The 17167-nt window shown below is 40.2% G+C and overlaps 1 protein-coding gene across 8 annotated transcripts in view; it reads right to left on the bottom strand.

Moving 5' to 3' along the window:
* Positions 1-17167, bottom strand: part of CREB5 (cAMP responsive element binding protein 5) — a 399941-nt gene that overhangs the window by 314357 nt on the left and 68417 nt on the right. For 6 of the 8 annotated variants that reach the window (XM_046669245.1, XM_046669242.1, XM_046669243.1 and 3 more), the window contains 2 exons: positions 14045-14116; positions 7600-7693 (listed from right to left, as the gene is read on the bottom strand). In XM_046669245.1, the coding sequence (XP_046525201.1) occupies positions 7600-7693; positions 14045-14098 (148 nt within the window). In that variant the 5' untranslated portion in view covers positions 14099-14116. Of the gene's footprint in view, positions 1-4754; positions 4799-7599; positions 7697-14044; positions 14117-17167 lie in introns of those variants that run through there. The other 2 variants (XM_046669248.1, XM_046669250.1) reach the window with 2 other exon arrangements.

Here is a 17167-nt window from a genome sequence, read left to right as displayed (position 1 = left end):
TAAAAAAATCCTCTGTAAAGTTTGTCACATTTCAATATCTGGTTCCCTTCCTGGAATGGTGAGTCTGTTTCTTGAAAAAACGAGCACCTTTTCATAGAATCTCTGCCTCTACAAATAGCTAGGTACTTGCCATGCAGAGACCCTACTTGTATATCTACCCAGAAGAGTGCCACAAACCTGGTATTACGATTTAGGAATTCTCAGGGAATCCTGCACCACATGACATCTGGGAAGGACGAGTGGCTAGAACTATTAGGGGGAAAAAAAGCAAGTCGTGGAGCCAGCCCGGTGGTGCAGTGGTTAAGTTCACACAATCCGCTTTGGCGGCCCAGGGTTTGCCCGTTTGGATCCTGGGTGCAGACCTACACAGTGCTTGGCAAGCCATGCTGTGACCGATGTCCCACATATAAAGTAGAGGAAGATGGGCACGGATGTTAGCTCAGGGCCAGCCTTCCTCAACAAAAAAGAGGAGGATTGGCGGTGGATGTTAGCTCAGGGCTAATCTTCCTGAAAAAAAAAAAAAGCAACTCACTAACTTTCCCAATTAGTCCATAGTCTGCCTAGCATCATGTGCTTCAGCCCCAGTGAGTATGATTATGCCGAAGTCTAAATGACAAGTGCAAAGCCAAAGCCTGAAACCTGATTCTTCTTTTAAAAGTGTTTAGTCTGCTCTACATTTAATAATAGGTTGCTACTTTATGTGGTTTCAGAGCTGCATTTGAGTTATATGTTTGTGTATGTTACATTTTCCTCAGTGATTAAAATAAAGGCAAGGTGACAAGTCATCAATTTTTTTAATAAAGGAAAAGCAGAGTTCCCATCATATACGAGAGGAGAAGAATGTGAACTTCCTAAGCAAAATTTTCTTTCCTATGGACTTTCCCAAAGGACTATGTCAAGTAATTTTACATCCTTTTGTATTAAATGGATGGTGGTTGTAATACTATAAAAGCCTCGCTAATTCAGACGAGTTATAAGAAAGATCAGTTTGAATTAGTGACCATTCTAATTATAGGGTATTTTTAAAAAGGCACTGCATTTTTATTATTTGCATGACTCAGATTCAGCCAACAAAATGTGGCTTAATGGAATTCCTCAAGAGTGCCACTCAAATCAATAGGGAAAAGTATTGGAATTAGCATATCTATTTTAGAAAGACTTGGGGTTCTCAGAAAAGGCATTTTTCTTAGATACTTTTTATATTTTCTTTATAGTTATATTTATCTTATGACTTTTCCAGCAAATGCTTTCTTTAAAATATTCTTACTTACTCCCTAGCTGAATTTTAATAAAGTCCTAATTAAGAGAGTATACATTAAATGAATTTTAAAATACATAATCCTTTATAAGAGCAATCAGTAACAACTGACAGAATTCCATGGAATTTTAGACAGGCTTCTTTGCCATAAATGTGCCTTTTATTGAGTGTGAATGTACAATAGGAGCGATAGGGTCCTCTCAGCGACACTGACATTGCTATTTTCCTACATCTGTCCCCAAGAGGCAGTGCTACAAACTGAGGCGACTCTGGTTTTTAAACAGTAGCTGTGGCATGCTTAAAAACTGACCACAGCTGCGGCAATCCAGGCCAGTGAGAGAAGAGACACTCTCACACTCTTGAAACCTGTGCTGGAATCCGTTTATCGTCAAGGTGGAGAGCTGGTGGACTAGATGCCCTTCGAGCGCCTACGGGTCAACCAGCAAATGCTCTGACCAGGACATCTCTTACGACACATGGCTCCAAAGACACGGGTTTAGATTTAAACGAAGCAAGCACATTTTCTACACCTACTCACTATCAGCCATGGCCTAACCCAAGTGTTCCAACAGCAAACAAGCCACAACTTTGATTCGCTTTAGAGGAGCTGAGCTGGTCAAAAGGGTTATAACACTAGAAGACCACGTCTCTGCCAGCCAAGTGAACTCGGGACCCAGGGTGATTTTCGTATCAAAACCCGCCCTGAACAGTGGAAGCTAAAGCCTAACATTTCCACTTAGTCACTAATTGCCTGAGTTCTCCTACACTCTTTGTGAAAAGGGATTGGCTTCCAGGTGGAACAGACTGGAAGTCAGTTTTTCATGTATAAAAGACTACTGCGGATCAAGGCTTCTGAGAGATTCGGGTGAATTATTCAAAATTCTATTTTTCTCAACCAGCTAGAAACATGAATGAGAAGCTGACAACTCCTGTAAATGCCAATATCCACTTGTCACAATGGACGTCTAAATGCTAATGTGTTAGCATAATCTTCTAAAAACTTTTGGCTATTTTCTCCATTTGATGACTATTGAAGAGATAAGCCAATAATATAAGAAAAAGCAGTTCATAGATTTATACCCAAACATAAATCTAAGACCAAAATGTGTTCTTCGCATGTATAGCTCACCAAATCGAAGTGTACAGTAAGAAAAAATTATAGACAGATAGGGACTTTGGACAAACTGCTTATCTTCTTGACCTGCTTTCCTCATATGAAAAAGGTGGCCAGGATTAAATGATATAATGTATGTAAAGCAGGGGGCACAATTACAGGCGTAAGATAAGGCAATAAATGGTAGCTATGGTTATGATCATGCTGCCCTCTGGTGCAGGCCCTCTCCACCACCGTCCGTTCCATGAAGATCTGGTTAATTTACATGGTGGGAAGGCTCTGTGTACCTCACCATCAACAGACGAGGAGGTAAGTACGGGCTGTGTGTGTCTGGGAGAATGATTTATTTACTTACTCAAATGGGTTTTTTTTTATATCCCAGTTCATTTCAAAAAGATTTCGGAATAGGATATGTCATCTTCCCTGGCTTCCCCCTTCAAATACCCATGAATTACGGAGTAGGGTTTGTAGCAAAGAGCCATGAGTAATGGATTTGGGTTCTGAGATTGTCTAGTTGAGCATGATCAATCTCTTGGAGACAAATGTTCTACCTCATTGAACAATATTGTTGCCCTCCATGGTGAGAATTAGGGTTAGATCCTGGAGTTAGAGACAGACCCCAATTCTAAACCTAACCCAGGGATACAATCAGGCTCTGAAGGACTATATTGTCATTTATGTCAGATGCTCTGTATCAGATGGTGATAAGGAAGACAGAAGGAGGAAGTCAGTCTCTCCCACCTCTCTTCCATGTGTCAGCTCAAGATACAGTCAGCTACAGCACATCTGGTCTTGTGGTTCTATCACTTCCAGTCTCACCATATTCAGAAGTCAGGGAGAAAGGACTCCTGAGCCCAGACTGCTGAACATCAGGTCTTGGCTGAAATGCCACCCATGCAGACAGGCCTTTCCTGATCTCCCTTAGGCAGCCTGCTGGCCACTTGTGTCACATTGTCATGTTTTATCTCCATCATAGCACTTGTCACTAACTGATACTTTCTTATTTATTTATTCTGGGTTTTTTTCCTTTTGTCTATTCTCTCTCTTCCTCCCCAATAGAGTGTAGTAAGTTCCATGGAAAAGGGACCTCATCTGTCTTGTTCAGTGCGGCATCCCCAACACGTAGCATGATAGGATTCTTGTAGGCACTCAATAAGTGTTTGTTGTATGAATGAATAAGTGGCGGTGGAGAGGCAACCTTAGCCCCTCTTCCCACACCTCAGCTATTGCCGGTCCTAATTCCCCTCCAAGCACTCACTAGTTGCCTGCAGCATTAATTAGGCTATGGTATCTGGTGGTGGGATTACTAGGCATTTAAAGGCGTGGTCCCATGTGTCTCTTTCTCAGGCTTCCCACCTAAGATGTTGACTGGGTTTTATCTTTGGGGAAAGGTCCACAAGTCTCTTGAACTTCATCTTCCCTTTCCTGAAGCAAAATCCATAACCTTCTAAGTCGGCATTTCCATCACACTCCTCCAACACACACCAATACACACACACACACACGCATGCACAGTTCTCATTTGGAATGTTATTTGCTTGTTCAGCTATAAATAAAGTTGCGCTTTGATTCCCATTCTGGTTTTATCCTGTACAGAACCTGGGAACCCTGTAAATAAGTAGGGGTGGGGATTTCTGACAGTGCAAGATTTGGGAATTTCTGGATGCCTAGCCATAATACGATTAAAATAGACCCAAACATCATCCTCTTTACTTCTAACTAAAATTTGATCATGATTTTCAAACCAAATGGATCTTGTGTCACATAATAGCAACCAGTGTGTGGAAGCATATTATCCTCAGTGGATTCCCACTTTAAACTTGGCATCTAAAACCCTTTGATTTCACAACTTCCCTCACCTTGAAATTATCTTCCATCAGAATGAGAACGGCTGAAGGGAAAGAGTCATGTTCCTCGTCGTATGAGGACTCTGGAAATGTACCACATGAACCAAATAAGAATGGAAGGACCAAGTGGGAGGAGCTGTATGTCTTTGCCCTCACAACACCACTCCCATTCTCGCCCCTACTAGGAGTGTCCCTTTAGAATTGGAGGTTTTATGTTTACTGTCTACCCATAAAAGCAGACTCATCTTAATAAAACCCCATGACTGTCACTTTTACTACCCTGCCTGGTGGCATGTCAAAGATCATTTACAGTCATTTTGAGTAGTAAATTTTACCTGGCCTAAATAAAATGGACTTTACGGTATAGCTATGAAATTATTTCAGATCTTACAACTCTTCGGACATTTATCCTTGAAGAGTATATCTATGGCATCTTAATAACATCCTTAACTGTAATATTTGCAATTAATGAAGGATGAAGTGATTTTCCAAAATACAGGTTAACCAGATATCCTGAAATTAGTAAGGTACATACCTACCATACTTTATCTTCTTAATCTATGTCAAACTCCAATTCATCTGAAATGAAATTTTGTGTAATTGAATATTGCTTGAAAAAAACGGCCCAAGAGGGACTTGAAGATTTTTGCCTGATGATGCTTTTTGATTTAAGACTTGGTTTATACTATTTTTATTATTACTACATTTCAAACAGTATGAAATCATTCATCTTCATGATAGGCCACAAAAATAGCCTTAAAGTACATTACAAAATAAAATTTTAATGAACATATTTTTAATAAAAGGAGATTCTGAAGGTTTTGATAAATTCAAATCTAAATAAATGAAGATATAGAGAAGCAAAACTTCAGTCATATTTGCAATCACAATCTAATATGCTAAAACTAAAATGAGGTTTGAGTAAGTATATATTGAATTATTCCCTGGAAAAAAAACTATCAAAGCAAAAATACCCAATAGATAACCTATTATAATTCAGGGTGGACAGCAATGGCATACGCCGTGTCGTACACCTCAGTTTCCTAAATGCAAAGTAACAGAGCTGGACTGATAGCTCTGTATTCTGTTCCAGCAAGAAAATTCTATGAGACTACAAACATGCAGAGTGGGCAGCAAGTTTTAAAATCCAGCACTTAATTTCAGTGGCAGTAGGAAATGGCCTCATACCAGCTTCAACATAAAACGTGAGAAAGCGAAAGAAAATATGCCAATATATTATTCATGCTGTTTTTCCTGATATTTATTTCTCCCTTCATTTTCTTCTTCCCAGTTTGACATCATAAAAATTAGAGTGACTTTTCTTTCAATAATTTTCCACCTGGCACTACCAATTATTGGCAGCAACAGCCTCAAACTAACCAGGATCTGGTAAGAACAATTGAAAAGCTGAAAGAGCTTAATCAAAGACCTGTTTATAGGCAATACATAGAAGTGTTCACACATCATTAGCTACTTTCTTTCAGACCTGCCCCTGGGGCTTCTTGTAGGGCCATCCTAGCGGCCTGCCTGAAAGATGCTGTGCTGGTTCCTACAACTCTAGTAGTGGTATGTCCACACAGATACCTCCTTAAAACTCACCTCCCACTTCCCTACCACCAGGCAGCCTATTTTAGGGATCCAATTTGGGAAAAATAAAGAGAGACCTCATGAAATTAAATATTGGGAATTGCGAAGTCTATGACCTTGGTATTCGCGTGTAGATGTTCATCGTCGAACTAAAAACTTACACCACACGTGATTTTATAGAATATAATAAATGATAAAAACAAACGGACAGGCCGTCCTTCCTAACTCTCCTAGGCTTTTATAGTTCTTACAAATTTGAGTCTCTGCATCTCTGTTATAGACTTAAGGGAAGACAAAACGATTTCTGAAGAGCCGGCTCATTCAATAAAAACACAGGCTGAGAGAGAGGTGGCAGGCGGTGGTAGAGAGAAAGGCAGAGGCTGCCTTTGGAACTTGGAGAGTCTTCCAAACCACAGCACATGTGCACTATTAACAAGTCACCGGTGGCTTTGTGAAGATGTGTGGACAGCTCTGTCACAGGGAGCATTGGATTGTGTATATAAGCTGGTGAAGCCTAACAATGCAGTAGCCGGTGCCGGTTAGGAATACAGGATCAAGGGCCTTCATGTTCGCCCTGGCTGGCGAGCCTGGGAAAGCTGTTCATTCTCCCTGTGCCCCTCCTCCTCTATCAGTAAAATATGGGTTGTAATAATAACCTGTCTGAGAAAACTCTTAAAGGATTTACTAATAATAGGGATAATAAAATACTTGTAAAATTTAAGTGCCATAGAAATGCTAAATTATATGAGCCAGGCCTGCCAGACAGTCAGTTTCTCTTCTGATATCATTTAAAACATGTTCATGGGCATATTATCTCTTTCACGATGCCAGGGAGACAGTGGCTCAGGTGAAATATTTCCAGCCGAAGAAAGGTAACAGGAAAAGCTTCAGTTACCCTGTGAGGTTTACGAAATGCTTTCAATTACGTTCTTTCAGTGGGTCTTCACAATAAGCCTGTGAAATAGACTGAGCAGATAAAATCATTCCCATTTTACATACAAAGAAACTGAGGCCCAGAAGGTTCATTAATTTGCTCAAGGTCACCTGGCTGGTGGAGGCAGATCCCAGGCGGGAGTTAAGTTTCCTCACTCCTGGCCCTGAACTCTTTCTAATTTACCACACCGCCAATCCAAATGGGAAGGAGGGCAAATAATTGCTGGATTAATTCTTCTTATTATTTATTTCTGCTTGCATTTGCTGAGCACTTGCTGTTTCCATGCATTATCTCATTGAATCTCCCACCTGTGAGGTAGGTATGATGTTTCCTAAGGGAACCATCACGGACCACTCAGTGCAAATAGACGGCTCCTTCTACTAAAGTCGCATAGCATTTTCCTTAGAATACTCATTCGATATATCTCACAGACAGTCCTCTATACTAGCTAAACTTCCACATGCACACTGTATTGTGATGTCCCCGAGAACAGGAACCATATCAGTCTTTGCATCTCCCATGGCACTCAGAACAGTGCAGTGTGCATTACAGATGCTCAATTAAGATTTTGCACTTGAGTGATGTTAAGCATGTGATTTTTAAAAATACTTATATCGAGCAAGTTTCATAGTAATAAATATTTTATATTCCTGAAAATGAAAAGTCACAGCTCTTCAATTATTTGAGCAGACACTGCATTAGCTGATTACATTTTTGCTTACCATTATTTTAAGTCTCTGCTATACCTTAGAAATGTATATTTTCAAGGCACAGAATTTGCCCGTGGAATAAGTAGAACGAGTGTCTCGTATGTGGCTGATCTGATCACCCAAAGCCTCTTTGCCTGATGGCTCCTTACCTGATAACATATTGTCTGTTTTTATTGAGGGAAACTTCAAAGTCATTTCATGCTTGTGCCTATGAATCATCAGATGGTCCTCTGTTGGGAAGCGCTGTCAGACAAATAGAAAAAAAGGGAGAGGGGAGAGGAGCCATTCAGTCTTGTAATATATATTTGCCATCATAGAGAAAAAGGTTTATTCAGCATTGCAAACGTGACAGGCAAAACAAAAAATTAGTTCTTAAAAAGTGTGAAAGCATGATAAGTAAAATGACAAATCATTTTATGCAAGCAAATGTGCTGGGATGTTCCTTTGAATTACACCCAAATATATGCATCATTATTTCTATTATACTTTACCAGGGGCTTAACGATGTTGCAGAAAAATCTGGCTGAATACTAATAAGACATAAGAGATCTTTGCCCTCCATCATCTCTGACTTCCCACACCTTCCCTGGGAATTCCTTTTAAAGGCCTCTGCTTCTTAGACAGTCCCTGAATCTATAACCAACTGCGATGACTAGTAAACCAGATATTTCCTTAAGAACTAGAGGTTTGCATCTGAGGGTACACTTTAAATTTGTGTTTAGTTAAAGGATAAAACAGAAAGAAGTAAATGAACAATATTGAAAGTGTTAAAATAATATATACAACAGAAATATGTATGCTTTTAAAGAATAATAGTGTTTAAATGAATGTTCATTTATGATCACAAAGAATAACTAACAGTGACAGCATGACAAAAGTAAATTTCTCCCATTTCTACCTGTACATATGAGAAAACCATGTCCAAAACAGGAAAGTGGATTTAGACCCGAGTAGCACTGGAGTTTTGCAAAACTATCTGGAACTCTTCTCTACTAGTTATTGTTCTATATAATAGTGTAAAATTAAGCCTAAGGCATAATAAGCATGCTAGATATTATCTACAGATTATCCAAAAGCAGGAGACATGCATGAAGTAGAAAAAATTTTTATTCATGTCAGACTTTGGGAAAGAAATACATGTCATGTTTCATTATTTGACATATATAGCTACAAATGTACACCAGGACATTTGTATGGTATGTTTCTGTTTATGAAGACCTTGCACGCTCATTATCTGATTTTTTATAATTCTACATATGATATATAGTAACATGACAAATTATCTTTAGTATTCTATACTCTGTACAGTGTCATAAATCAACACTTTATTTTAAATTTTCAGAGAATGACATTATGGTTGTCAAAAATGCTGCTCCCAAATATTTTCAGCTGTCTGACTCCTGGTCTCTTGGTGGGATTGGATTTCCTGGCCCTCTTGTGGTTGAGTGGGGCCATGTGACTAGTTCTGCCCAGTGAGTCATAAGACACGTCACTCAGACGCAAGCATCTAATTCCTGGCACAAGACTCTATAGAATTCCCTTTCCTCCCCTTTAGCATGGCTTTTGAGAATATTAGAAATAGTCGCCTCTCAATCATCTTACTCCTCTCAACGATTATAAAGAGCATTCCTGAATTCTCAAGGATTATGAAGAACATCCTGCCAATCTACAATAAAAATGTCTGCCTGGGCAATTGGAATAAGCCTTTGCTGTTTTAAGCCATTGAAGCTTTGTGGTATTTTGTTATTGTAGCAGATCCTGGCCTATCCTGACTCAGACTGGGATGTTTTAATAACTGAACTTAACAGAGCATCTGCTTTATCAAAATCAAATGAAAAGACAACAAAAGACAATAAACGCTGCTGAATATTTCCAAATCTTCGACAAACTAGAAAATCTTTCCCAGTTCCCAGTTCCTCAGGACAGTCATCGTCAGGATCAATTACCACTGTATTTGTTGCTGTTAGTGCTGCTGATTAGATTTTGATTCCTAGTGACCTTGCGGGCAGCAGAGCGGAACCCTGCCTGGTCTTTTGTGCCATCCTCTCACCTTCCTGCTCTACATCAGACAATGCTCTGTTGCTATTCATAGGGTTTTCACGGCCAATTTTTTTGGAAGCGGGTGGCCAGTTCTTTCTTCCTAGTCTGTTTTAGTCTGGAAGCTCCACTGAAACCTGTCCACTACGGGTGACCCTGCTGGTATTTGAAATATCGGTGGCAAAGCTTTCAACATCACAGCCACCACAATATGACAACCAACAGACAGGTGATGTGGTTCCCTGATGGGAAGATGAACCCGGGCTGTGCTCGTGAGAGTGTCAAATCTGAACCACTAGACCACTCACCGTTGCGTACAAAGTAGAAATCTTTTCTACAAATGGTATGGATTTGTATTCATGAGAATGAGGGGATTCACTAGGCTAAAGCCTTAGGAAGATTCTGAAAGCAGATCTTCGAATAAATATCACTTCTTTATTTGTCATTTGTATCATATAAATTACAAAGTATAGAATTTGCAAAGCTTGGTAATTATGCCAGATTTCTGAATATATAGAAGTCTGATTTATAATGACATGTGGGCTTTTGCTGCAGCTTCATCAGTTTTCTTGGTTTTCTGTAACACCATATAATGATTGCTTCAAATATGTGACACTACCACGTGTGGCTTAGAGACAGAGGTTAAACTTCTTAGTCTTTCTGTCAAAAGTCTTATTATAATTTTTTCTGTGATAAATGTAACCAACAAAAGACAACAGCCTTCATTTTGTATCTGTAAGCCATTTTTGACCCCATAAAATAATAGCCTAAAATAGAATACTAACCAGAGTATGTATTTATAAAAATAACAATTTCCATATCTCATATTAACTATAATTACCTTCCAAAAGAGATAATATAGGACGTCTGTGGGGTATTTTTTAATTTGGTAGGAAAATAGCAGTAAATTGTAAATAACCAAAATTACAGTCTGCAGCAGACACAGAGCTGAGAGAGGCCACTGGAACTCAAAACATGGTTAATGCAGAGGGCAAAGGAACAGTGAAATTAACACCGGACTCTGTGAGATCAGAAAGAGCGAGAGAAGTTTGGTTCTTTTTACTTCTGGGACAAAGATAATGTATAAGAAGCTATAACACAAACAAACCTCCCAGGTATCATAAGCTATTCCAACAAAGCAAAGTTTCTTTCCAACGAGGGAAAAAGGGAGGAAAATCATCCATTACCCCCAACACAGCTCATGCACTGATAATTCATATTTACTCCCCTTTCTAATTCCCAGCTATCCTGTCTTCTCCATGCAGCTTCCCAAGCTATGGAATGTCGCTAAAGTAAACGCCATGATCACAACAGATTCGAATGTGATTTGCTAACACCCCACCAGGACACCCTTGGAATCACTGTGCAGCCACTGCATTTTCTCAATTCTAATACCTCTTCCATTGAATGATGCACCTTTTTTTTATAACAGCTTGCCAAGAAAAAGAAACACTACCACATTAAACAGAGACATCAAATTTTAGATCCATCTTTATATTTCAATTTGGCAGGGGGTTGAAGGGAGAGGCTTGGAATTTTACCCTAAAACCAAGAAACTACATGAACCATCAATTCTGATGTTTGTCCAACCTTTTCGTCAGTCCACTCAGCCTTCTCAAAGAAATGACCTGCTCTTTCACTGAGAAGTTCAAGGTCATCGGAAAGGCACCCCCTCAACCTTTATTACTACCTCCACCTCGGAATTTGTGTGTAACTTCATAGATTCCATTTCCATTCCCTCCTATCACAGAGGAATAAGGACCCCCCATTCCTCTGCAGGATTCTTTATACCCCGTATCTTCTGGGGTTTGCCGTTTCAGCTGCGGCCACTCAGGTGAGCATGCGCACTCCTCCTTGCCCTTGACTAAATCCAGCCTGGCTAGCCTTTAATTTAAAAAGAACCTCTCTCAAGCAGCTTCCTTCTCAGGCTACCATTATATCACTCTGCTTCCCGTCACTGCCTAGCTCTCCTGAAAGAGTCCTCTATGCTGGCCACCTCCACTTCCTCACCACCTACTCACTTGTTAATCCCTTCCAATCTGGCCCCCACCCCGACTCCTCTCTCATAGGTCGCCTGCAAGCACCCAACTGCCAAGCCCAACAGCCTCCACTCAGGCCTCTCACTGTCCCAGCTCCAGCAGCGTCTGACACCAGTGACCACACGTCTGTGGCATTTATTTATTTATACCCTGCCTGACTCCAAAAAGGAGAAAAGACGGCTCATAGCAATATATTAAATAGAGTGGGAGAGCATCAATTAGAAGTAGGTGACCCCCAAAAAGGAAGAGATCCCAAAAGAAACAAGGCTAATGCCAAAATGCAAACCATCGGGCAGTCATTCTCAACCAAGGGCAATTTGGCCCCCAAGGGGAACATTCAGCAACACCTGGAAACGTTTTTGGTTTCCACAACTAGGGAGTGCTACTGGGATATAGTAGGTAAAAGTCAGGGATGCTGCTAAAGATCCAGTAATGCACAGGACAAACCCCCCCTACACACACACACACACACACACACACACACACCCCAAAGAATTATTAAGCTCTGAATGTTAATAGTGCCAGGCTTGGGAAATTCTGCCACACAGTCCAGTGATCTACGTGCAGTTCTCTTCTCTCTGACTTATCTAAATATTAGGTGTGGCTAACAACCGCTTCCATATAAGGCTCTCTTCTACTGCCATTTACAAGCCCGGACCCTGCTGGAATCTGAAATCGCTATGAACCCTCTCTGCCCTTTGCTGGGTCTCTTGAGGATCCCATTCCCTTCAACGCCCCTTCCATAGAGGAGCCCCCATTACCCTCCCCAAGTAAGGTAAGTCCTCCTATGATATCGTTCAAGGTGGTCTGTGCTGTTCCTCCATGGAAAACAGCAGTTTGCTAATTAGTTGATGGATTGATCATGTGGTTATAGGTTTGATATCTAGACTAGCAGCTTTGTGGGAACAGGATACATGTGTCTTATGCACAAAGTAGGCTCCCCCAAAATGTGTTGAGTGACTTGAATTGAGTAAAACTTAATGTCGCATTTTCACAGCCAAAGCAGAGCAAACTGCTCAAATCATCTGATTCTCTTTGACTATTGAGAATTCTCTTTAAGGAAACCAAGTGGGAGTCAGTTTTACCTCAGTTAGATAAGGTGATTTTCTGCATTCACAATGGAGAGTTCTGGTCTAGCAGAATTTTTCCCGGTAACTTATCAACCTATCTGTGTTTTCCCAGTGTTTCCTATTTCAAAATGACCTCTAAAACCAGTTTGCTGAAAAATAGTTGAAGTTCAAAATAATTTTCTCTACTGCTTTTCTTCTTACTCATAAGTTGAAAATCCACATTCACACAAAAGCCCATGGAGAACTTGCCAGAACTCAAGCAAAGGACTCTGGTTTGTCAGTCAGTGGCTGATATCACCAGCAATACCACAAGGCAGCACCAGCAATAATGTCTCATGTTTCTATGACATCTTCCCTCCAGAAGGCTCCCAGAACCCTCCACAAACTCTCTGGGGATAGGTAATAAGAGGGTCCAAATGGACATCACCACTCATCTGACTTCCAGACATTGCTCCATGCTGTGCTGCCAACCCCACCACATGAACAGGTAGGAGAATGGGGCTTGATCCTCTCGAAACTACTGGGCAGTTTAGGGAAAGAGAGCATAACTACTCACATTGGAAAGAAGTCTGTGCTCTGTTCTAAGCCATATCTCATAAAATGGAGGTCTTAGCATGAGAGCGACCATGTAGGCCATTTTCCAATGACTGCAATGTGGAGATACCCAAAAGATCAAGTGTAGAGAAAGTCACCATCAATTTCCAAAAGGAAAAATGCAAACTTCTGATTTTAGACAATGGATGTTTCTAATTTCTTTCAAAGAGATCGGTTCCAGTATGACAGTAGTCGTAGCAGCTGCAGTGGTAGTAGCAACAACAGACATAATTGAGCACTCTGTGCAGGCACTATACTAAGTACTCTGCACACAGAACCTCCTCTAATCCTCACAACGATTCCACTTGATGGATCACCAGAGGCTAAAAGAGGTTTAATCCAGCACAGCAGGCCAACTTCCCCTCTTAAAGTCTAGACAAATGGAAAAACTGTGGGTTCTAGAAGAGTTTTAGGGGTTTATTTTACTCAAAGGGGAAAATGAAACAAAACAGAATTTGGTCTCTGATGGTGAGCTATTTCACCAGTAATCCAAAGGCCCAGTATCCATGTGGCTACTGTAAAAGCAGGCACCCTCCTTCACCCATTCAGAAATAACCACTCTGAACATCTGGTGGGCAGGATGCATCTGGCTTATTTCCAGGGGAAAGTTATCAGTGGAAATGGCCAACACCAACATATGTCAGAGGCTGTGAGGGAAGCGGTTCAAACTATTCAAAGTGGAAAATAATAATAGTGATGAAGATGATGATGATGACGGTGGTAAGGGGAACTTTGAAGGTATCTTGGTGAGGAAGGAAAGCCCACAGCAGACATGATTGCCAAGTGACAGTTGCTTCCCTGTTGGAAGGTAAGTGCATCCCCTGCATGCCAGAACTGAAGACCCCCACACTCACCTGGGAGCAGCCTGGGGCACTGCAGACAAACGGCCTCTCCTGCTCCAAATTCATCTTGGATTCCTCATAAATCTGAAGGGTCGGGGCAGAGGGAGGAAGGAAAACAGAAATCCATGAATATTTCCTGCTTCTACTTGAGAAGCACGAGAAAGGCAATCACTCGGAGCCCCCTCTCTATTCCAATTCCCAAATTAGATGAGAAAAACATGAACATGAACACGGGTCCCGCCATGCTGAAGTTCATTATTCTCCCTGCAGTCCGAGTTCCCGTTATGTTTCTCGAGTGCATATTTGCTACACTTTGAAGAAAAGTATCATGGGACTGTTGCAGCAGAAATCCTGCCCGTGGAAAATCACCTGGTGGGTGTTATTACCAGGTAGGTCCCCACCTATGTGAGAAGATTCCAAGGCAAAGCTTACACAGGTCCTTTGGGGTTGGCTACTTAGGACAGTAAGAGAAGGGGCAGGAAGCAGGTAACCATCAATGTGAGGACCAACCCTGATAACAGGTTATATGATTCACCCATGATCACCCCACCAACCATCAGTATGACCAAGAGACAAAACTTAGCTCTGAAGCCAGCTTAGCAATGCCCCTGGTGGTGAGCCATGGTCTTAAATTCCCCTTCATCTCAGGCATTCCATGATACCTCAACAGAAATTATCCAAGTTATGCAGGGGTAAATAGAAATCAGAAAATGCAAAAAGCATTACCTCGGATATTTCGTTCATTTGGTTTTACAGGCTAACTTAAAATTAATATTAGATTAAGGCTACTGCTCCTCTGATCTAGATAAGCTATCTGGAATAAGGCAGCTTTGCAGGGAGAAACTTTATGTTAGGATCTAGTCCCATCTTAAATTAGAGCACAGTCTTTTCTTCTATAGGTGGTTCTTAGGTAAGTTCATTAGGCAAAAATTGATCATAATCAAAATTACCTTTGCAAATCCCCCCAAAAGCCAGTAAAAGTACAGTATGTATGGTTTTGTGGTTACTAATCTATAGAGTGACATAAAATTTTCAAAAATATCTTAAGGACTATGCAAATTTAAGTTCCACAATTTAAGTCATTTTTTAAATTATACTTTTTGCTAATTTTAGAGTTGAGTTTACAGAGGCTACATGGGCTGCCGGAGGGACACGGCTCTGTTATGGGACTAAAACCTCCTGCTTTGTCTCTAAGCACAGAAAGCAATTGGCTTCCTTAAAATGCTACTTGTTGGTGATTCCAAAGGAGTCCCAAGCCACCTTCGCCCTTGGAATATAACCCTCGATCCAAGGAAGCTTTATTATCCTGGAAAAAAAAAAGCCAATTCTAATTTGCATGTCATTATACCCTTCCCCCAAACACTGATATATTTCACACTATTTCTGGGGAAATAGATGCATACTTTCACTTTTCTGAAACACAAAATGAAAAGATTCGCCTTAGATAACACTCCTCCTCAGATACTAAAAAACAAAACAAATTTTAAAATGTAAGCTCTGCTCACAACACAATTCCTCCACATCGTACAATTTTCACCAAGTAATGCCCTTTTCACTCCCCATTTGGAATGACTTCCCACTGGTCACCCATCTATACAGTAACTTAGTATAATTTTACAGCTTTCCTGTATCAGGCATATTGTTTAAACTCTTTTACTCTATTACATTCTAAACACAATTCTAAGTAAATATTCTAACTCTTTTACTCTATTATATCCTTTCTAAAGAAGAAAAATCCCACAAATAGCTTTAGGAGCTTTCCACTTGCCCTTGTCTGAGGAAAGCCATGAGCAACTAAGATAACGTCTCCTATCTCATTATTCGTTTGATTTTGCCATCACCTATCAGAGAACATTGCTCCTCTCCCCTGTGAATGCTGACAACTTACGTCTAAGCCCCAAAATGAAGGGAGACTTTAAAGCTGAGAACATGATTTTGATCTAAGATAGAATAAACAACAGAGTAAGTGGGTTATCCATTAATTAAATATGCCTTGTTTTTCTAGTAAATTTTTAAAAATGCTTTCCTGGAACTTTTCTGTCTCTGTGGTCATGATCTGTCTGACCATTGCCAGGTCTTGTAATCACTTCAGGCCTCAGTTTCCCCTCCTTTACAACAGGGGTATGAGTGTCAGTCTTCAGCTCCTTCATTGCTGTGTCACACTGATCAGTTAAGAGGCCTGTAAGACATTTCTGAATCATGCAGAAAAGTGTGTATTTAACTGTGTGTGTGGAGGCAGGGAGGGTCTGTGGGCAAGTGTTACTGAAATGTCACTTTAATATTAACTATTCTCCATTTATAAAAGAGAATTTGCTATAAGGTGATTCTTTCTTGGACACCACGTAAAAGCTTTAGTTGCTTAAGTAAGGAAAGAATGCCAATACTAGTTATATTACTAACCAACACCAAGATGACATGACAATAAAATGAGAAAGTTCCATATAACTATATTTAGGGCCTACATCTGAAAGTAGTCATTAGTGATAATAATTAGATTATTGTCCAACTAATAGAAGTAGTCAAGATTGGAAGTGTTACCACTGAAGGTTAAAAGAGATTCATTAATAAGCCCAAGTGAAGAAAGAGATTGACCAGTCTCTACAAGGTAAGTATGAAGAGAAAGTATTTTTCTACCATAATCACAACTCTATCCCAAAACCTAGTCCACCAAAATGCTGACTTTCCCTGTAAATTCAGGCCCATAATGTAATAGTTCAGCAATTCTGCTGGATATCAACATTAGTTATCTTAATTATTGGTTCCAATCTACATATGAGCTGTGGCAAATACTGTGGAATCTGGAGACAGAACAAGGTCCAGCCATGTAGTTTTAGTCTGTCTTACTGAGCCTTCAGAGTACGCATGTTACATTTAGAGGAACATGACTGATCAGAGAAACACAGTCTGCCCTCAAATAGTTTTGAGTTCAGTCATCAATATGTTCAACTGAATTACTACTGTCATTTTAGTATTTTATTTTTTAAACATAAATGGATCTGTATCAAGTTATTACATGCTATGGATCCCATGGACCAAATGTTTGGGCAACGTAATACTGGAATAAAAGTCCTAAGGTAAATGGCAGTTGCTAAAATAAAATGAGTTTTAAGTGATTAATAAGCGCTGAGGTGAGTG

Source organism: Equus quagga, chromosome 8, assembly GCF_021613505.1.
Source record: "Equus quagga isolate Etosha38 chromosome 8, UCLA_HA_Equagga_1.0, whole genome shotgun sequence".
In the NCBI taxonomy this organism is placed as follows: domain Eukaryota; kingdom Metazoa; phylum Chordata; class Mammalia; order Perissodactyla; family Equidae; genus Equus; species Equus quagga.
The sequence above is the reverse complement of the archived record's forward strand: the minus strand, read 5'-3'. Positions and strand labels throughout refer to the sequence as shown.